This window comes from Vigna unguiculata, chromosome 6, assembly GCF_004118075.2.
Source record: "Vigna unguiculata cultivar IT97K-499-35 chromosome 6, ASM411807v1, whole genome shotgun sequence".
NCBI classification, from domain to species: Eukaryota; Viridiplantae; Streptophyta; class Magnoliopsida; order Fabales; family Fabaceae; genus Vigna; species Vigna unguiculata.
In genome coordinates this window covers 21,265,134-21,288,084 of record NC_040284.1, presented here as the reverse complement: position 1 = coordinate 21,288,084, position 22,951 = coordinate 21,265,134, and the positions used below count along the sequence as shown (strand labels likewise).

The window sequence follows — 22,951 nt, the reverse complement described above, 5'->3', positions numbered from 1 at the left end:
ATCGTAATACTAATAGTATGCCTTGGGTTGGGGTAACATTAAGATCGTGCATCCCTCCCTGCGTATTTATTCTAAATAATTCCTTTTGTAAGCTCCTTTCCATTAATTATTACGACGTCCTTCCACTACTTTCATTTAGAATTTAAACAAAATAAAGTTGATTATCAAACAACAGTTTCGGAATTGTTTTTGGTAATTCAACTTACAAAGTTTTTAACAAAATTGAGTTATTTTAGTAGACATTTTAACTCCGTAAACCAACACTACAATTTCGGGTGAAATATTATCTCCCCAGTAAATAACACAAATTCTTTCAATTTCTATGCAACCCATATTATTCAAAACATTAAAACACACCATTCACCACTTACATCGAGTATCTGAAAACAGCTCGAAAGTCTTACTACGGAACCGGCATTTACATATTCCTAAAACTACACCAAGTGCTCTGTCATTTAAAATTGTTCCCGCAAGCGCAGTACGTAAATGACTAAATTTTGGTTAAAATAAAAAATATGCTGTCGGACTCCAGGATTTCATAAAGACTGTTATATCGAACAAATTATCTGTAAAATATTACAACGACGATGATTACTTCAAAAACATGAGAACCCACACTTCGAAATAACGGTCAAAAAGACAGATATTTTAATAACTGGTGAAGCAAATGTTCATCCCATGAAACCAAGAATGACAAGGTTTAAAGTAAAAATTCACAACCGACAAATCAAACAGGCTAACACAATCTACAATAGGGGTCAAAGTACATTTGAAATATATAGCATCCGTTGATAAGGAACTAAATGAACAAGCACGGTTTAGAAGCAACGACACTTGTCACCCACAATAGCCCCAGAGAAGAAAGTTCTGCTCGCAAGTACCAAATATGCAAACGCCACCGGATATAGATGTGTGAACATTAAAACAAACTCGCAGTGCAACTGTACTAATTTTATAAGATAAAAGGAGAACCAAACTTGAATTGCAGAGCAACTGTGAAGTGAGGACTCCAATAGTTAGCTTGCCAAAAGCAACACATGCCGTATTATGAAGTCCAAAAGACACTTGACTTCCCTATTGGCTATTAGGTAAATTACAGTTACAAAGGGACCAAATCCAGTGCAAAAGCATAAAAATATAAAATAAGAATGCAAACCATAAGATAGCTAAACAGGATTCAAGACTAAACACCAATGGCTTCTGCATTATATACATCAGACAAAGTATATGCAAGAGTTCTTTTCACATCTATAAGCTATTAATACAAGTTCATGATCTACTTAATAAAGAATATATGGAACTATTTCATCTAGTTAATCTCCAAAAAATATTTAAAAAAACCTAGATTGAAAACCTTGATCGGCTCTATCCATAAAAAATGCATCATCTTTGCAACTCTCTACACAGAAAAATTTCATAGAAATAGTGTTTTTTCAACACTTCAAATAAAAACAATTTAGAGTAAATTGAATTCTTTTCAGTGCTAAAAATTAGCTAAAAGGCTTAGCTAATTTAAACAAAAAAAAAAATACAAGACTTCATAAAGCCTCGAGATCAAACTGACCACGGTAGAATAACTCATGATAGATTTGATTACAAAAGGCTTCAATTTTAAAGCAAACTGGCAGCCCGATTTACTTCTCTCCTTACAAACAACCAATTTTACTTGAAACTTTAAACATTGTAATTAAGATTTATTGATTTATGGAACCATGACTAACATAAAACATTCTATTAATTAATGCCAACACCCGCTTGTACCAGATGCCACATGGGATGAGCGAGAACTGCAAGCACTTATCCACATTATGACACAAGGAATTTCCAAGCAAGTATTAGGCACATTTACGTGAAAGCGGCACTCACCTGAAATATTCAACACCTACCTTAGCAGCAAGCAATTGGGAGACTATCCACTTGCCTCTATAAAAACATTCACATGATTAAATTAATCCCTGGCTAAATTCAAAACCCACCATCTAGACAATTGAAACAAAAAAGGAGCGGAAGAGGTATTGCTCAAAGTAAGTGAACAACCTACCTCTTTGCTTCCAGTTCAAGAAACCAGCCAACTGAAATAATTAAACCCTCAGCCCACAATTCATAGTACATAAAACGTTCAATGTCCAAGCTCCTAGTACGGACGAGAACGGTTTCCATAATGATCACGCCTATCAGGCCCAGAGCCACCTCCATCTCTATAGTTGTCTCGGCGTCTATCTCCACCATAGCCACCCCTATTGCCCCTATAGAACAACAGTTAATTACCGAATATTCAGTTTCAGAAGAGACATAAATTTTTGAAAAAAGAAACATTCAAACACAGTGATCAGTTGTGTAATAAATATAGATAGCACATGATTGCTAAATTTACAGACAGTTCCCAAAATAATTTATCAACCAAACAATTTACAATGCAAATAAGTGACAAATACTCTTATAGAAGTCCGAAATAATTCAGTCTGTAATACATACCCTTGGTTATAAGCAGGTGGAGCTCTTGGAGCAGATTTTTCTGCCATTGCAACACTGATTTTGTAACCCCTCAAATCATAATCTGAAATGAAATATTTATTATTAATGTCTGTTTACATATGAAACACGGTATATATATAAAAGCTAGACGGAAAGATAAAAATCAAGAAATTGTTCAGTTAAGTACTATTGTAAAAACCGCCAGCTGAATGTGCTGCAGAAGGGTCTTCATAAGCAAGACAAGCATCTCCCTTGTTATTTCCATTCTCATCAGTGTAAATCTTAATGTTCCAAGGCCACTGATCTTTGTAGCCCCTCTTCTGTTTTATCCTTCCAACCTATATAGTTAAAACATGCAACAGAATTACTGACACATTAAGCCTCCTTCAAGGAATAGTCAGGAAAAATACTATTATTTCCCCACAAGGTACTAAACATTTCTTGTATAAAACATTATTGCTAATATAACTCATCAATATGCTTACGCTTCAAAAAGACACGAGTCTACACTGAAAGTAGCATTCCACTTAATTATATACAAGATTCATCAAACAAAATTCACAATATGACTCATTAAAGCTAAAGCTTGTGAAAATCTCTAATGTAAAAAGATCAGAATATTACTTGTCCAATGCCTCCAAAAAGTTCCCTCAATTCTTCAATTGACACATCTGGTGGAAGGTTTGAGATGTAGATTCTAGAGTTGTCGCAAGTGTCATCACAATTCTCATCACACTGCTTCACTGCAGCTGGGGGCTCGGCAGGAGACCCACCAAATCCACCTCGATTACCAGCACCATAACTATTGTCATAACCAGACGGAGGCCCAGATCTACCACCACTCCGCCCATCCCCTTGATTATCTCCCCCATAACCACCGGCATTACCCCCATATGATGGAGGATAGGAATTAGGTCCGCCAGTATAACTTGAAGGTGGAGGAACTGCATCAGTTCCATAACTTGCATTCCCACCATAAGAATTGTAAGAGGGTGGGAAGCTTCCACCAGCACCACCATAAGATTGGGCATTAGGAGCGGGAACTTGACCGTAGCTACCATCTTCTCTACCTTGATTACCTCTATATGAACCACCTCTACCGTCATTACTACCACCCCTTCCACTATTGTAGTCATTACCCCTTCCACCATCATAGTTCCCAGATCGACCCCCTCCACTGTTATAGTCATTACCTCTCCCTCCATCATAGTTCCCAGATCTTCCCCCTCGATTGTTACCATAACCCCCACCGCCACCGCCACCGCCACCTCCCCCTCTACTAAAACCACCCCCACCGCCACCACTTCCACCACGTTCATTGGAACTATTCGGATTAGGACAAGGAGCACCGCATTTGTTACATTCAACCCTTCTCGCAAAGTTCACATTCCCACAACTACACATAATAGCAATTCCGAATCAAATGAAAAACAAAGGAATCAAAAGCAGTAAATTCTCACAGTTTTATATCTAATTTAAAAAGAAAAACGGTTTCAAGAGCAAAATGTAAACAGTAAGAAACCAAATACCTTTGGTTAGGGCAACGCCAGTCTCCATCTCTGCCGCTGCCGCCACGGCCGCCTCCGCCGCGACCGCCACCTCGACCTCCGCGATCACCACCTTGATATCCGCCACCGCCACCTCCACCTCCACCTGCAGAATTTCACATTAAATATGAATACGATAGGGCAAAAACAAATTCATAGTTAGAACGATTGAAAAAAGCAGCAAAAAGTAAACCTCGACCGCCATATCCACCACCGAATCCTCCACCTCCCCGGCCACCTTGACCACCGCCTCTTCCTCCATAGCCTCCGCCATCGTTTCCACCGTAGCCACTCCTTCCTCCATAACCTCCGCCATCGTTACCACCATATCCGCCGCCGTTTCCGCTGTTTTTCGCTCCGTAACCACCACCGCCATCCGTACCACCATATCCTCCACCAGCACCGCCCCCTCCATAGGTTCCGCCTCCATAACTACCACCACCGGAACCGTATCCGCCGCTGGCTCCATATGACGGTGGCGCAGAGCCACCGCCGTCTTGACCGTATGCTCCAGACATGATCCGATCTAGGGTTCGTTGGGACCGCGAAAGACGAAAAATCAGTGAGATTTTTAGCAACGAGTTTGTGAAGTGATGTAAAGAAAGCACTGTGAAATCAAATGGGCCAAGCACTGAAGGCCTTAAACCTCTTTCACAAGGCATCGGCCCACGCTATCTTTACAATTATTTATAAGGTACTTTAAATTACTTATCTTTTTTTGTAAGAAAATAGTTATTTTTGCAAAACTAATAAACAGTATACATGTTTTTTTTCTTAAATTATCCTTTGTATTTTTAAGATTAAGACAATCGTTAAATAAAGTATGGTATAGTAAAAATAAATGAAGAGCGAATTAGAAAGATAAAGAATACGTTAGGAAATTACATAAGATTTTTTTTTTTGGAATTTAAAATACTAATTATATTCATTAGTATGAGAATTAAACCTGATTTTTCCGAAAGCCAACGTGTTTGCTTTCATGTTAGATTTTCATAAATCACGTTAAAATATTGTTTAAAGTTATTTAAATAATTTTTCACATAAAAGAATTTATTCTAGATCTATAACGAAGGTTTTTTTTAAATATAAATCTCACACAAAATTACAATATCAGTTGCCTTTAAAATAAAAACCTCCATACACGAATAACATCATTTCAAAGTCAACACTAAGTCATCCCTTCTTATAAGTCAAACTTCTTATTAGTTCTATCTTGTAAAATAAGATCAAACGCTATCCCTAGATTGATTCTTTGATTACAATTATTTACAAAAACAAAACACGGAATAAAAATAACATATTTACCATTGTAAATGTAAGAAGACTTTAATTTGAGATTCTATCCATATAAAATCTTTATTTTCCAAACAAATTTAATTATATTAAGTACAACACGCAAAATAATCATTATAAAAGAAATCTACAATTTTCAATTACTTGAGAGTCTCAGATTGAATAATAGTGTATAAGGATTTATAACATCCACGCATTTCATTTAAATTCAAATATAAAAAAGCAAATTAAGAAACTTTCTTAACCTAATACAAGAGAAACTTAAGTATATATCACTAAGAAACTTAAAAAGGAAAATTGCAACCAAGTACTCCTCTAATTGGACTTGTAATGTGTTAGGACATAATTGTATATGCATTGTAAATCATGAAGATTTGTGATAATTCTTTCACTCACGTTCTGGAAATAGTAATCTCATATCAGCTACATGCATTTGATTAATCAGAAGAAATGTATGCAATGAGTAAAAGAGAAAAGTGGCATCCTTCAGATTTGACCTGCATGTGTAAATTAAAGAAAATGTGCTAACCATTTTCGATTCAACAATATACATCTGCAACAAAATTACAGCAGGCAGGGGATGCAAAAATGATCCTCTTCTTTACCTATGTCAAACAGAAAAAGCTGCAGCCAAGAGGGTTGTAACAAGCAAAATCAGCCACTGGAAATTACACAGCCTGTGAAATTCTGCATGAGAGATGCGAATCTCAATAGGAAACCTGCAATGATCCATGGATGGATCAACAGTGGTGATCAAACCTAGACCTGCAAAGTCACAGCTTTCAGCTCTCTGATCATGCTGCTGATAGTAACTATTAAAAGCATATGATATGTTACTAGGCCAACTGATATTGAAGCAAGATCCACCAGGAGATAGTGCAGTGCAATCAGCATTTGCACAAGCCTCTAAAGCACTGGCAGATGCATTTGACAGGTCTTTATTGTTGTTCACAACACACCACTTGGAAGAGAGATACTCAACATTTTGAGCATTCACTAGGCTATTTGAACCCTGGCCAAGATCCACCCGGTACTTTGCTTGACCGTCGAAAGTGAACAAACCCCAATGCCTTTCAAAGTTTCCAGAAGCAATGCTCCTTTGATCTTCATCAAGAAGGCTCAAAATGTATGTTTCAAGAGGTGGCTTATGTGGCCTGAGTGGGGTGCCCAAGTTACTACGAAGGTGGTTTATGAGGCCTTTGATGAAGGTTTCAGCAAGGTTTGAGCTTGCATTCGCAGCCCCATCGGTTGGCCAACCAATCTTTGCCACAACAATGTCCATATTAGGATATCCTGCTGATGATAATGCAGTAACCACTGTATCATAGCTCAAGTCAAAGCTGTTTTTGTATGTCTTATGGCTAAAACTATGAGGGCGTGCAGTTTCTCTGAAGAGGGAAAAATCCAGCGAAATGTTTTTGTTTTCAAGGTGGGTTATGAACGGAGAAATGGTGACAAAGAATGGTGATCCTAGCTTACCAAGAAACATGAGGAGCTCGGTCATGGTTTTGTTGACATCAGGCCTGAAATGCACTTCTGAGGACGTGTTAAATCCTGTTTCAAAACTGTCAAAGCTGCAGGGAACCACAACTTTCACTTTGCTGTCCAATTTTGCTTTCTTTAGAGCTGCTTGAATGTTCATAGCAGCTCCAATTACGAAGGGATGAAATTGTTCACCGTAGCTTTTATGAAAAGGCTCATCACCAACTGCAACATATCTGCAAAAGTCACATTTAGAGCCATGCCAAGAGGGAACCACATGCATAACATAACTCATTTTATTTATGTCAAGTTTGAGTTGCAATTCCAGAAAATAGATCCAACATTGCAGCTCAGTGGCCCTACCTAGATGAATTTCTTTAGTAGCTAGTTCCAATTTCTGTTAGCTGATTAAATCCTAACCAAGATAACATGAGACAAGATTGTCATTCCATCTTCCCCAAAATTGATAAAATACACTGTTCACTAGAACATGAACGGGGCTTTTTTTAACCACTGCATTGGTTTTGTTATCCAGTGGTGAGCATTCTATTATGTGATTACATTTTACCTTCTAAAGCATTCCACTAATATTATGGTGACCAATGGAAGGGAGAATATGCTTGTTCTACAACTACAGGGTAAGAACCATATATTATAGAATGTGATCTTGAATTACCTTCTCAGAAACAAAGCACATCCCAAAGCTTGAAGACAATTGGAAATCACAACCATTACAACAAGTTTTTCACAAAACCATGGAAGACTATTGGAGTAAGGTCAACTTCTGGGAAGGAACTTATGACAAAGTTGAGATACATGAGTTAAATTAACTTTAATACAAGAACTTTTTTCATTTTATTTATTCTTGAATAGGTTATTAAGATGTTTATTCAAACTAACGTATTTGTAAATCATTAAGGCATAGAAGGAATTAGATATCTACAGCACCAGCATTCTTATGGCAGCAGCACCATTATATAGGCAAGTTTGTAAACTAGCTTTTCTTCTCCTTGCATGCAATCCTAAGAAAACAGTAATGTTTTCCAAAAAAACAAACCCTTGCACTGTGTTTGTAAAATGAGAAGTGAGGCAAAATGAAGAGAAAGAGCATTGATTGGTAGAAAAGAAATGAAACGAAAAAAAAATGTGGACCCCACACAAAATAAATTCCTCTCTCAAATGCAAGGAAATGAGACAAAATTATGTTTGTGCATTTATTATCCCATCTTACCCTCATATGCTACTTGTGCAACTGGCAAAATGACTACTCCAACATTCAATCCACTGATGTTCTTGCGTGCAAACTGGTTATGTTTATTGGCATAATTGATTAGCATAATCAACTATGCATAATCTGTTGTGTTATCAAACATGACAGATTATGTTTGCAAGCATAATCAACTATGTCCAAGGGTTATGTTAAAAGTTTGATATGCTTTAATTTTTTAGAAAGAAAAAAAAATTACTATTGTTTTGAAAACGTAAGCATTGTTGGAAGAGTGACAAGGTACTTTTATTCAAAGTACATTCTCTTCTTTTCTTTTCTCTCAAACCAACAATCATACAATCTTGTTTCCACTTTATCTCTCTTAATTCAAACATACTCCATTTCATACTTATTTCGTTCTTTTTCACCCACCTACTTCCTCTCCCTCTACCAAACAAGGGTTATTGAAAACATCCCACACTCAGGGAGTATCCTCTGAGGTCAAAATAAGATGCAAATTTTGTTTGTGCACAACACTAACTGCTGCACTGTCTTCTGCATACACAAAGCAGTACAACACCTGATATTATTTGCTTAAATGGTTTACCTACCAAGGCAGCTTTGACAATTTGCTTCTAGGATCCGAGTATTCCTGAAGTGAAGGCCAAATGTATAGTGAACCAAGAAATTGGCACTAACAAAAGCAGTAAATTCAAGAAAATTGGTATTATCCTGATTTCTTCCTGGTATATAGTATCAATGGTCCCTGTACAGATTCTGGCATTCTGCAGTTACTTATTTTCATTTCCTTTCAGCTAGGAACCTATGACGATCTTTGTTAGGATCGAGCGCTAACCATTTGGTCAATATTATTGGGGTTGCAACTCTTTTGATGCCGCATGCGACAGTCCTCGTATGTTTTAAATAAAAACATGCAGCTTGACACCTATGGAATTGTTCTATAATATAAAAACCTATCTTATGCAGACACCGATGCTTGTTTCACTCTTCAGAATGTCTCATCAATGGGCACAATAACAAACACGGAATCGAAACCTCCCCTTTAGAATGGCCACGATCATCAATCAATTAAAAAGTACAGAGCATTGAGAATTAAATAAATTACTTAACAAAATGAAAAATATAAAACAAAAATAAAAAAAATAACACAACAAAACTCCAGTACGAAAAGGGGCAACAAAAAGAACCAATAAATAATCCGACTCACTCAATTCGAGTTACACTGCCCCCATTAGGTATGTAGCGGGTAACGTTATCATGGACCCAACTATCCGCCGCTTTCTTAGAAGAGTTCAAGCTTCTTAGCATAGCGTTGGGAATGCCGACAGTAACAGCAACGTTGGAACCAGAAAGAGACTGAAGAACATCAGAGTTGGCATCAAAGAGCTTAACTTTATTGATGTTGTTGGACTTCAAGAGCTTCACCACCTTGAGGGGCGGAAGGGGGTGAGAAGCCATGGTGCCCCAGTTCACCCCTACAGCTCCAACGACGACGTCCAAGGTGGAAGTGGTGAAGAGGAAGGTCAGTAGGAGGAAGCAAGAAATGGGAGGCATTTGGGTGGGTCTGAGTTGTGTTGTGATGTTTGAGGAAGCTGAAATAGGAGTAAAAATGCAATCTTGGTCACTGTGAGTGGCAACTTTCTTTGGGGGTTTCAACTTTCAAACTCTTGGTTTGATGTTTAGTTCATTTTTTTTGTTTAGTTTAAAAATTTTGGGAGCTAGTATCTGGGTATGAATGGTGATTGGTGAGAGTAGGTGCTGAGTGAAGTGGGGAAAGGCAGCATTTATTTATTTAAGGACACTATTATTTGATATCCACCAAATTTTTATACATATTTTATATCTATTATTTATCTTTCGATTGTTTATTTTTTATAAATATAAATAATTTTTTAAGGTTTAAAATATTTTTAAAAGTGAGTTATCACATGTAGGAGAAAAAAACATCTTTTTTTTGTTTAATGTGTGGTGTCAGTGGTGTGGACTAGTCTGAGAGGCCCATGGTTATTATGGTTATGAAAGTACAGGACATTTTGGAACAGATATGCTCATGCTTTTGTTGTTGTTTTTCATAGTTTATATTATTACTATGTTGTCTGATCTTGTGTCTGTATTCATCTGTATTGGGGTGTGTAAAAAGAAAGAAAAAAAATATTTGTGTTGGGACAATAGCTGATGGTGGGCGAGGCTCATTAAGGCTCACTATACATCACTTTAAAAGGTTCAATTAATTTTATAATTTCCATATTTGTGTAATTTTTTTAGTTACTATATTATTTTTTTTATACTTTTAGCCTTTACAAAGTTTCTTTTTTTTTTTATATTTTAATCTTTATATATCTATTTAGTTTCCTTTTAACTCTCTTAAAAAACTGATAACAGTGACTAAAACGTAAAAAAGAGGGAAAACAATTATTTTATGAGAAAAGGTAAAAAAAAAAAATTGAATGATTGAACTTTGATAGTTTTGTCCTTATATTGTCAAAAGAACTTGTGAAGAAATATTCTATTCTAATTGCCGTGTAAAATTCTGTAGTTGTGAACTTGTAATAATTTGATTATATTTGAGAGTTATGGTTAAGATTGACCTATGATAAATCGTGATACAATAATGTTGATTTATTTAGAGTTATGGAATGGCTTATTCAAAAAATTTATATTGGTTAATCCATTTTCTAAAATTCATTTTTGATTTATTTTTAAAATGTAAAGAAATAAAAGTAAAATAAAAATATTAAATTGAAATTTGAAGTATAAGTATTTTATATACAAATAAATATAGATTATAATATATGTTTTAGGTTGAGTTGAATGAGTCAAGTTGAAAATGACCTAATGTAATTTAGGTTATCATTTTCTTAATAGTTTTAATCCGTTTTGAAACAAATCTTATTTAATAGTTATAATTGTATTTGCTATAAAGTTTCACACACACACATTGAAATTAAACTTTTAAGTTTTGTTTCAATTGTATTGGTTTATGGTTTTGTGTGTTTTACATGTATCCCTTGAATAATTAATAAGCTAATGCTAATTAAGTGCTGACATTTAGTATTATATAATAGATTTATAAAATGTTCATGAATTGCTCAAGTGACAATGTCTAATGCTCAGACCTTCATATTAAATTGGAGATAACTTGTATCAAATCTTTTTCCTTTAAGATTATATCACTCAGATAATATTTGTCATTTTTCTACCGACAAACAAATATGTCAGAAATAAATATTTTAAATTATTAACAAATTTCACCCACTTAATTTATAATAAATTTCTTGTCAGATTTGGATAGAAAATTATTTTTGGAACATTGACATCTAAAGGTTTAAGGTATGTAATTGCCAACAGATTAAACTAAAGGAAAAATTTGTTGGTAACAGAAATTTGTATTACTATCAGATTTTACTAACAAAAATAAATTTGGTGGTAAAATTCGTTGATAATTAAAATTTTAAAATTGTTAAATCAACTTTTCAAATACGAGACTGATAATGTTAATTTTTACCATTATCCAAGCTATATTTCATTAGCAAAATCATCTCTTCCAAAGCTTTTAACCTACTTAATCCTCAATTTTACCTTACTTTGGTAAATAAATACATTTTGGGTTACATTTATCTAAATATACCACTAATCCCCATTTTTTTTGTGTCCTTTTTGTAGATGGGAAGCTTTGTCCAAAAATCCAGATTAATGAGTGACCCGAAATAGCAAGGAGAAGAAGGAAAATGTCAACAGGAAGCGCCTGGCGACACGAAGCAAGCGCCAGGCGTAACAGACCGCCAGTCAAGTGCCAACCAAGCGCCAGACAGGCACCTTTGTTACGAACCGCCTGGCGGTAACTGGACACCGCCGGGCGGTATCGGCAAGACTTGCCCCCTGTTTGGTGGCTTGCGCTTGGCGGTGAGACCCTTCCGCCAGGCGCGCTTTTTCGCTGATGTGTCAAGTGACCCCTTTTTCTTCTGTTTTCGCGGAGGGAATCTGATCTTTGGCATTTTGGAGGCACGAAGAACACATTTGGAGAGCTTGGAGGAGTGCTAGGGCTTGTGGGAACAGCTCCATCTTCCTCTTTGTATCTCTTTCTCTTCCATCTCTTCCATTTTTAAGCTTGAGCTCTCCATGGCAATGGAGAGCTAAACCCATTTTTGTTGGGGTTAGATGTAGCCACGAAACTCTTGTGTAAATGAAAATGTTTTGATTATATATATGACTCTTTCATTAATTGCTAGTCTTCTTATTTCTTCACTTAAAGCTTGCATTGATTTAGCCATCTCTTGCATGATTTTTGGTTTATGGGGTGTGAAAATATCTTTTGAAACCTAGATTTGGAATAAGAGAACTCAATGGAGCTTGTACTTAGGAATGGGGCTTGACCCATTGGTTGTCTTAAGCCCTTGTGCATAAAGCAAATTTGCTTATTAAGAGTTCAAGGAATTGACTTTTAATAAGGAAATTTATGCTCAATCTTTTAAGGAATTAGGGTTTGAGTAATTTTGTGAGTTGGCATTAGCATATTAATGAAGAGGATGTTAAATTGTAGTTGCATGAGAGCATAGTTGGTGAATTCTAACCCCGGCAATATCAAGTCATATCATTTCTAATCTTTTCCACTCACTAAGTGCCTTTAATTTTCAAAGTTCAATTTTAATTATTTATGCAAAGTTTAATTTCATACATTAAAACTCAAAATATGGATTTATTCATTAGTTTAAATTAGTCACTAATTACGCAATTAATTAGTATACACGAGTCTCTTGGAAAACAATATCCCGGTCTTACCGGTTACTACTTGCGCGACTTGGTACACTTGCCAAAGTCATAACAGAGACGAACTAATCAAATCACATTCTTAGAGCCAAGTGCAGGGTGGGTCTAATCAAGCCAAGCTCGGTACATTGCCATCCCTATCGTCGAGAACGACTTCTTCTTTCACTCCATTTTGGTTCTTGTTTTAGTGATGACAATGGTGTGTGTGCGTATGAATTTATGAGAAATGGAAGGTGACGCATATTTTTTTCATATTGCTTTCTTTTTCACCCTCCTTTGCACTCATGTGTTTCACCTACCATTCCAGTTTATGTCGTTCCATTACGAAAATGATACTAACATAACAAAAGTGGGTGACACTCCATTTTTAATTCATATGGAATACATTGGCAAAAAGTAATTACATTAAAAAGGAAAACAAAGTTATATATATATATATATATATATATATATATATATATATATATATATATATATATATATCACCATGATACAAAATGACAAGTTTTATTAACAATTTAGAACATGGAAATCTAAAGCTTTAAGGTATGCAATTACTGACGAATTAAATTAAAGAAAAAATTTGTCAATAATGAAAATTTGTATTACTAACGGAGGATAACAACAAAAATAAATTTGTTGGTGAAATTAGTCGATAATTGAAATTTTAAAATTTGTTAATACAATTCGTCGTTTGAATCAAAATTTTTAAAAGTGGAGCATACCAATCAAACCAAATTTTAGGGTTAAGTGTGGGGCTAGCCTAAATAGGCTGAGTCGACCACATTGTCAACCCCATCAATAGCTACTTCTTCTTCCACTTACTTTGGGTCTTGTTTCAATAGTGATAACAATGTTGTATATGCATCACAATTTTTGAGAAATGGAAGTCGATGTATATGTTTTTCATGTTTTTTTTTTCTTTTTAACCCTTCTTCACACTCGCATGTCTTACATGCCATTTCAGTTTATGTCGTTCCACTACTTTAGTAGATAATAACACAATAGAAGTGGGTGACACTCATTTTTTATTCATAAGAAATTCATTGTCAAAAAGTAATTACATGAAAAATGCAAATGAAGTTATATATATATATATATATATATATATATATATATATATATATATATATATATATATATATATATATATATATATATATATATATATATATATATATATATATATATATATATATATATATATATATATATATAACTAGTATCATGACCCTGATATGGGATTATGGGTTTTATTGATTTTTTGGAACATGATCTTCTAAAGGTTTAAAGTATATAATTACCAATAGATTAAACTAAAGGAAAATTTTTTGGTAACGAAAATTTATTTTATGGACAAATTTTACCAACAAAAATAAATATGGTGATAAAATTCGTCGATAATTGAAATTTTAAAATTTGTCGGTAAAACGTTAAATCAAATTTTTAAAAGCGGCACAGACCAATTAGACCATATTTTTAGGATCAAGTGTGGGATGGGCCTAATCAAGCCGAGCCGGTCATATTGTCTTCCTATCAAGAGTTGCTTCTTCTTTCACTCATTTTGGTTATTGTTTCAACTAAGGGTGGACAAAAAATCCAATTTTTATGATCCAATCTATTTTTTCTATGATCCAATCCATTTAATATCTATTCTATTAAAAATTCAATCCATTTGAAATTCATTTTATTGGATTTGGATATCAATCTAATCTACATTTTATATATTTTATGGATTGGATATCCATTCTCGAAATCTAGATTTTTAAAATGGATAATCCAAAATATTCAATCCAAATTTTCAGTTTATATTTTTGGTTAGTTTAGGCTAAAGGTTGAGACGGACTAGCCCAAATTTAGTCGTATTTGATTGAGTTGGCGTGACCCTGTACAAAATTTATCCGAATTAGGCCAAATTTTGTCAAGTCAATCCCGATCGAAATTTGGCCCAGTTAGTCTTGGACAAAATTTGGAAGTATTCGGTTGAGTTCAACCCGACCCAAATTTGACTACATTGGGTTGAGTCGACCTAGACAAAATTTGACCGTATTCGGCCGAGACAACCACGACCAAAATTTGGTTGTATTTATTTATCCTAGTTGGCTCCAGTCAAAATTCGGTCGAATTCAATCGAGTTGGCTCTGATTGAGATTTGGCCGAGTCATCCCTGGCCCAAATTTGGTCGTATTCGGCTGAGACGGCCAAAGACGACCTAGGATGAAATTTGGCCATATTCAAACGAGTCGGTCACGATCGAAATTTGGCCGTATTCAAAATTCGGTCGTGTTGGCCTCAACCAAAATTTGAATGAGTTGGTTCTGGCCTGAATTTGGTCATATTCGGCAGAGTCGATCGGGATCGAAATTTGGTCATATTTAGGCGAGTCGATCATGACCTAAATTTGACGAAATTCAGTCGAGTTGGTCATGACCAAAATTTGGTCGAGTCGGCACTGACCCAAATTTAGCCGTATTCGGTCGAGTAAGTCCCGAACGAAATTTGACTATATTCAACTTAGCCGACTGTGATAAAAAATTGGTCATGTTCAGTCAAGTCGGTCCCGGCCGACGAATTTAATGGAGTCAACCCTGACCGAAATTTGACTGATCAAGCCCTGGCCCAAATGTGACCATATTTGACCAAGTCAGCTCTGGCCCAAATTTGGTCGTATTAGGCAAAATCGGCCTTGGCCGAAATTCAGTCGAATCCAGTCAAGTCGATCTCGACTGAAATTTTGTCAAGTCGACCTTGGCCCAAATTTGGTCACGTCGTCTCCGACCGAAATTCATTCGAAAGTCATCCAAGTTCATCCCATGCTAAAATTTGACCTCGTTGGCCTCGACAAAAAATCTGCCAAATTTTATGGTGTCAGTCCTATGGACACAAGTTTTAAAAAATTTAATTTGAATTTATTTTATGAAAAATGAATTTTTGATTTTGAACTTAATCCAAATATTTAGATCTGGATTTAAACTTGATCTAAATATTTGGATCTGGATTTTTAAAAAATCCAATCTACTTTTTTTTAAATGGATTTGGATCGAAAATTTAATCCAATTATTTGGATCCAAAGTGGATGTGGATTGGATCATTAAAAATCCAATCCATGATCACCCCTAGTTTCAACGATGACAATGATGTATGTGGGTATGAATTTATGAGAAATGGAAGGTGATGTATATTTATTTCATGTTGTTTTGGTTTTCACCCTCCTTTGTACTCACATGTCTCACCTACCATTTCAGTTTATGTTGTTCGATTATGAAAATGATACTGACATAACAAAAGTGGGTGACCGTCTATTTTTAATTCATAGGAAATACATTAGCAAAATGTAATTACATACTAGAGATGTCGTGGAGCTAGTCATGGTCACTTACCCTCTTAACTTTCAATAAATTTCTATGTAGATTTGGGCAGTAAATTTGTCATTCTTTTTACTGACAAATAAATTTGGTAGCATTGAGAATTTTAAATTATCGAATAATTATACCCACTTAATTTATAATATTTTTCTTGTCAAATTTGGATGGAAAATTTGTCCTTTTTTTAATTAATAGATTTAACAGTGAACAAATTTATCGGTAATAAAAATTTTAAATTATCGATAAATTTTAGGTTAAAATACTCCCTTGGTCCATGTTTTTGTTGAAAAATCTCAAATAGGTCCTAAGATTTTTGTAGTCTCAATTAGGTCCATATTTTTGAAAATGTGTAACAATTAGGCTCATTCCGTTAAAATAGAGTTAACGGTGTTAAAGATGTGCCACATGTCAGTTCCATATTTTTTTGAATTTTTTGAATTTTTTTTTTGAAAATTATTCATGCCACGTGTCACGTAAGTATTGTGCCACGTGTCAAGTCAGTAAGGTGACACGTGTCAAATTATTGTCTGAATCTCAATTTGGTCCATATATTTGTTATTTTTATTACATTTTAGTCCATTTTTTTTAAATTTTTTAAATATATTTATTTTAACTTTTTACAAAATTGTTTTAAAATTTTATATTTAAATTTATAAAATTGTTAATTTTAAACCAACTCTAACATTTGTATAAATTATTTAAAACAATTTTGTAACAAGTTAAAATAAATATTTTAAAATTTTAAAACAAAATATAAAATAAACTTAATATTATTAAAATGTTTAATAAAAATATCATTATAAAATTTATATAAAAGTTAAATTTGATCTCAATTTGGAGAGGATGAAATTGAAAATTAAAAAAAAAATGGACTGAAATATAATTAAAATAACAAATATATGGACCAAATTGAAATTTAAACAATGACTTGACACGTGTCACAATATTGATGTGACACGTGGCATAAATAATTTTCAAAGAAAAAATTCAAAAAAATTCAAAAAAATTCAAAAAAATTCAAAAAAATTAAAAAATTCAAAAAAAATGAGAAGCTGACACGTGGCATATCCTTAACACCGTTAACACCATATTAATGGAATGAGCCTATTTGTTACACATTTTCAAAAATATGGACCTAATTGAGACTAAAAAAAATCTTAAGACCTATTTGAAATTTTTCAACAAAAACATGAATCAAAGAAGTATTTTAACCTAAATTTTATTAACATATTTATATAATTATCGACAAATTTTACTGATTAGAAAATATATCGGTAACTAAAATCTATATTCACAATGAATTTATATATGACAATATTTTTTTGACAAAAAATAATCTGTCAGTAAAATTTATTAAAATTTTAAAATTTATCGATGAAATCGGTGAATAAATCAGATTTATTTTTGTCTGTAATTCCAAAAAACTTTATAATAATTTAAGATACTATATTGTATGAGATATTTTCAAAATAATCGAGTTATCTATGTATTTATGCGTATTTATAGTAGAGATTACGGAAATTTTTATATAGATCATAATTATGAAATGAAAATTGAAACAATGTTATTATTCAAAACCTCTTCATATCATATTTATGTTTGATTTATTAACTTTTATTTCTATCGATGTTTTATCTTTAAATTACTGTAATCATATTTTAAAATAAGAATAAAGAAATATAAAAGAACAATTTTTAAGTATTTACATAAATCATTACAAAAATTATCTTTTATTTTGGATGGATAATATTTACACTTTTATAAATACATATGTAGATTGTAAATGTAAACTTTATTTTGGATGCTACATATTCTTTTTAGAAAAAAAAAATATTTTTCTCATTTAAATATAATTAAGCATTAAAAGCTCATTTCCAAAAATATTAATTAAACCATTCTTTTAAAATCAAAATTTTATAACTCGAATAAAATATCTTTTTTAGATTTTTATAATATATAATAAATTAAACTTAAATTTCATTCAAGTTACCAAATATTTTATTATTAAATCAATAACAGTGAGATTATTAGATTAATAGACGTGAAATGATCAAATTAAAATTTTCAAGAGTCATAATTAATTATTTATAAGTAGTAAATTATTTATGTTCCATCAGTTGCAAGTTTAATAACAACATTGCCGAAGAAATTGTTCGTTTTAGAGGTTAACCTCCAGTATGATTTTATCTATAAAAAAATGTTCTCATTAACTAAGAAAAAAAAATGTATACAATCTTAATTTTATTTATCTTCACATTTATCCTCCAGTATGATTTTATCTATAAAAAAATGTTCTCATTAACTAAGAAAAAAATGTATACAATCTTAATTTTATTTATCTTCACTTTAGCCAAAGTATAATTAATTTTTTTCTGTATTTTAAATGTTAAATTCTGTATACAATATAATTAACAGTAGTTTAAGAGAAATTAATACACATATAAATTCATACATTTTATTCTTAGTTTTATGTATGCAAAAGTTTCAATAACAGAAAAAAAAAATGATCCAAGTCAGCGATCTTTAATAATAATAATTTTTTAACATTGGTCTAAAAATTATGGAAGGACAGAAGATTGAGAAAGAAAATGCAAATACATAATTGAGATTACTAATTAACAAGTATTGAAAACATTTGCACACTGCTTTTAGATCTGAAGATGCAATTCTTCCTCAAATCATTCATCAATCTCTAATATCTGTATGAAGTTTTTCTCATGACTCATAGCTTTTACGTTGGACACTGGGCGTGCTGTTTGCAGAACGCACGTCCTCGTCTTTCTGTATCTCTTTCTCCAAATGTTTATGCTTAAAGCTGAAGGTTCTTTTTTCATTTCTCATTTCATCTTCATATTCTCATGGTTTTTATACGTACATAAGAATTTCCTGATTTCAGATTTATTGTTGTTGCATTATTTGTTGTCTTATCATATACCTGTGTGGTATATTTCACATAATCATCTGTTTTTTATACCTTAGATATTACCTTATTGTGTCAGAGGATGTATAAATACACATGTATGTGTATAGATATATCCTGTTATTCCTCTTAATGAATTTGAATTCTTATTCTGTTGAGAACTTTAATGTCTATGTTTGAAGTAAGATGCATAGTACAGTGAAAGATGAATAATGTATTTGCTATAATCATATCATCTCTGGTTCCTAATATTGAAACTTAGGTTCTTTTAGTACATATGTCTGATCAAAATTAGAGTTTTATCTATTCAGATTATCCTGACTTTTTAATACAAAACTTTTTCACATGAATTCATGATGTGAAATTTCAATTCTAAACAAAAATAAGTGAATACAAATGTGAGTGAGCTTTTTTTTGTTTTGTAGCTACATTTGAAAAAAAATGACTTTTCAATCTCCGGGAAGCAAGTTGGCACTAACTCACAAGCATGATTGGCTGATTCTTGTGCTTCTTGCGATTATCGACGGACTCTTGAATTTGGTAGAACCATTCCATCGCTATGTTGGAGAACACATGATGACAAATCTTATGTTCCCATTCAAAAAAGATACCATACCCATGTGGGGTGTTCCCGTACGTATTCTTTAACACCTTCTTCTTAGTACACTATCCTTAACGTTAATCGAAAACCACTAAAAACAAAAAATAAGAGAGATTCATCCTATATATAGAAAATTACAAAATCCATGTATACTTTTATCACATAAACTTACATCATTTATGTCTGTGACAGATCGTCTCTATTTTTGTCCCCATTATTATTTTTATTGGGTTTTACTGTTCGAGAAGGGATATCTATGATTTACACCATGCCATATTAGGTATTCTTTTTTTGTTCTTTCAGTTTGTTTCTATTTTGTGACTCTTAGCCTTTTATGTCTTTCATCTCTTCACTCACTTCGAATTAATCCGAATGCAGGTCTCATGTTTTCTAGTTTAATCACCGGAGTCATCACAGATTGCATTAAAGACGCTGTTGGTAGACCACGACCAAACTTCTTCTACCGGTGTTTCCCTGACAAAATACCTGTATGTTTGTTATCTTCTTGTTCTTAGTATTCACAATATCATTTTTTTTCTTCTCATTTCATGTTCACAAATATTTATGATGTAATCTCATATTATTTTGCCTTTTTAAAAAAGATACTTACATCGTAAAACTGGAATACGATTTTTTGTATTTTTAGTGTTTCCTACAAAAAAAGAAAAATATCGTGCCTTTTTGTAGTTATTTTATTCCTTAAATTCTTCCATCTCTTACTTTTTCTGTGTGATTTTTATGTTAGTGATTGTTTAGTTATGCTGTGTGAATTGAGTCAGGTGTATGACAAAGACACTGGTGATGTTCTTTGTACCGGGATTAAAGCCGTTATAAAGGAAGGATACAAAAGTTTTCCAAGTGGACATACTTCATGTAAGTAGTAAAAAGATATGTATTCCAAAAACATTGTTTATATTATTAAAAGTCTCACATCGACCAGAGATAAAGGCCAATTTATAATATATAAGTGTGCAATCCTCATTTTACAAGTCGGTTTTATGAGGTTGAGTTAGGCTTAAATATACTTCTAACATGGTATCAAAACCAGGCCAATTCATAATATATAAGTGGGTGCAATCCTCATTTTACAAGTCGATTTTGTGAGGTTGAGTTAGGTTTTAAAATCCACTTCTAATATATATAGAGTAATTTTTTCTTTGAAAAGAAAATATATATCAACAAGATAAAATAAAATTAGCTTACAAAGAGTTTTCCTTTCTTTTTTTCACAAAAGTGTTTATGAAAAAAATTGTTCAATCAACAAATGCAGGGTCCTTTGCTGGTCTTGGTTTTCTTTCATGGTATTTATCAGGGAAAATTAGAGTGTTTGATCGTAGAGGCCATATTGGGAAATTATGCCTAGTCTTGCTTCCTTTGCTTATTGCTGCTCTTATTGGAGTTACTCGAGTTGATGATTACTGGCATCATTGGACTGATGTGTTTGTCGGAGGCATCATAGGTTGTTTGGTATTGTTATCATAATATATAATGCAAAAACATTAACTATTGATTTTATTTGAATTTCATTTTCTGTAAATAATGTTTAATAACTCCCTCTGGTCGTTGTTGCTTCAGGTCTTGTAGTGTCTTCAACATGCTATTTGCTACTTTTTCCCCTGCCTACTCTACCACATGGTATGCATTACTATTCCTCATTGTTCCATCTTTGAATTTCAATTTATGTTTCTTTGAATACGACGTACTTGCATGTATCACATGAATTCATGAAAGTCGTGTATTTTGAATTTTAATGTTTGAACTTCAATCAGATGTTTACATCCATGATGGTTGTCAAGTGAATGGTTGTCTAGTGAGTATTTATCCAAGTTCCAGTAGAATGAAAAATAGGGTGTCAGAAAAGAAGTGGGTATTCACCATAAGTTTATTAATTGTATAATATAAAAGACTTGGGTATAAAAAATTATTTGAAAAAGATTTACAATTTTTTTGTTAATAAAAAATATTTATAATTTTTATAAAAAATTATATATTAAATAATATTAACATTTTAATATATTTTCGTTAAAAAAATATTTTACTAAACTATGTTTAATTTGTTAGTTTTTTTGTAAACATGTAGGTTGGGCACCTCATGCATTTTTTGATATGATGGGAGAAGATCCATCTACAGCAGGCCAAACTCCACATCAATCAAAATTTGATGAAGTACCCCTACAGTTAATGGAGAGTGGAAGATATATGTGATCACTGAACCTCAACTCTTTTATCAAATAATTATTATGGCAGGAATATGATTTTGTTGACAAGATTAATACTCAGTTTCTAGACTTTGACTTTCCACACTGTAATTTATATCTCAGATACATCTAATTGCCTTAATGTTGTTCCAGCTTATGTATAAATATTAATTATTCAATGAAAGATCCTTTGTACAATTAGAAATTTATAATAATGTTTTATATATAAGTTTTAGTAAATAAGTGTTTGTTCTTGAATTTTGAATTTTGAATTTGCAAAGATGGGTAGATCAATGATTTTCATTTTAAAACTTTTGTTTATTTAAGGTTTAATTATGTGCAATAACTAACCTATCCCTGAATAATATCAATGGTACAAAATATAGTATTGTTTATTGAACTATTTTATATTAAACTATTAAACAAATTATCTCCTCATTCATCTTATTTATTTAATTATTTATGTTTATATTTTCACTTATACTTTTACTCATTTAATTATTCATGCTTATATCTAATTACACATTAATCTATTTATTTAATTATTTATATTTATCTCTAATCATTCTTTCTCTATTTTTTTATTTCAATATTTTAGCACTGATACTTGGATAAAACAAGTAATAATAAATAAAACTAACAATAATCATTTTAATTCTTGAAATAAAAGAAAAATAAATAAATAAATAGGTTTTATTATAAAATTACTAATAAAAACACGAAATTGCATATACATCTAACATTTTATTTTAATAAAAATGATGCAATTCTAACATTATATATTTGAATAGCTTTAAAAAAATCAAAAATTTGTTAGATATGTAAAATTTTCAAAGAATTTTTTTAATATATTTTCAAATGGTAAGTAAAATAAAACTATAAAATTATTATGATTTAATTAGTAATTTGATTTTTATATCAACGAATTTATGTTTTGATCATGTCATTTTTAAAGTGTTATGTGACAAAATTTATGTCTATAACATTTAGAAATATAAAGATATGTAACATTTTTTACAAATATCCATTTAACACATAAATCTTGACAAAAATAATTGAGTAAACAATCACATAT

The 22,951-nt window shown here is 32.3% G+C and overlaps 3 protein-coding genes across 5 annotated transcripts; 1 reads left to right on the top strand and 2 right to left on the bottom strand.

Moving 5' to 3' along the window:
* Positions 1-625: 625 nt before the first annotated feature.
* On the bottom strand, positions 626-4,651 carry LOC114187555 (transcription initiation factor TFIID subunit 15b). 2 transcript variants are annotated; one of them, XM_028075831.1, is made up of 6 exons: positions 4,216-4,651; positions 4,005-4,128; positions 3,100-3,871; positions 2,663-2,813; positions 2,476-2,557; positions 626-2,246 (listed from the first exon to the last, which is right to left on the bottom strand). In XM_028075831.1, the coding sequence occupies exons 1-6, from the start codon at positions 4,538-4,540 to the stop codon at positions 2,135-2,137; spliced, it is 1,566 nt and encodes a 521-aa protein (XP_027931632.1). In that variant the 5' UTR covers positions 4,541-4,651; the 3' UTR covers positions 626-2,134. The 2 variants fall into 2 exon arrangements, with proteins under 2 accessions (XP_027931632.1, XP_027931633.1); XM_028075832.1 differs by having other exon boundaries at positions 4,005-4,122.
* Positions 4,652-5,715: 1,064 nt separating this feature from the next.
* LOC114186978 (glucan endo-1,3-beta-glucosidase 9) lies at positions 5,716-9,775 on the bottom strand. Of its 2 annotated transcripts, XM_028075072.1 has the most exons (3): positions 9,233-9,775; positions 5,921-7,033; positions 5,716-5,812 (listed from the first exon to the last, which is right to left on the bottom strand). In XM_028075072.1, exons 1-2 carry the CDS (start codon positions 9,577-9,579, stop codon positions 5,926-5,928), a joined length of 1,455 nt encoding a protein of 484 aa, XP_027930873.1. In that variant the 5' UTR covers positions 9,580-9,775; the 3' UTR covers positions 5,716-5,812; positions 5,921-5,925. The 2 variants fall into 2 exon arrangements, with proteins under 2 accessions (XP_027930873.1, XP_027930872.1); XM_028075071.1 differs by having other exon boundaries at positions 5,716-7,033.
* Positions 9,776-19,517: 9,742 nt separating this feature from the next.
* On the top strand, positions 19,518-21,883 carry LOC114188515 (probable lipid phosphate phosphatase 4). The gene is made up of 7 exons (XM_028077088.1): positions 19,518-19,710; positions 19,871-19,958; positions 20,057-20,166; positions 20,458-20,551; positions 20,949-21,137; positions 21,254-21,313; positions 21,759-21,883. Exons 1-7 carry the CDS (start codon positions 19,519-19,521, stop codon positions 21,881-21,883), a joined length of 858 nt encoding a protein of 285 aa, XP_027932889.1. The 5' UTR covers position 19,518.
* Positions 21,884-22,951: the final 1,068 nt, after the last annotated feature.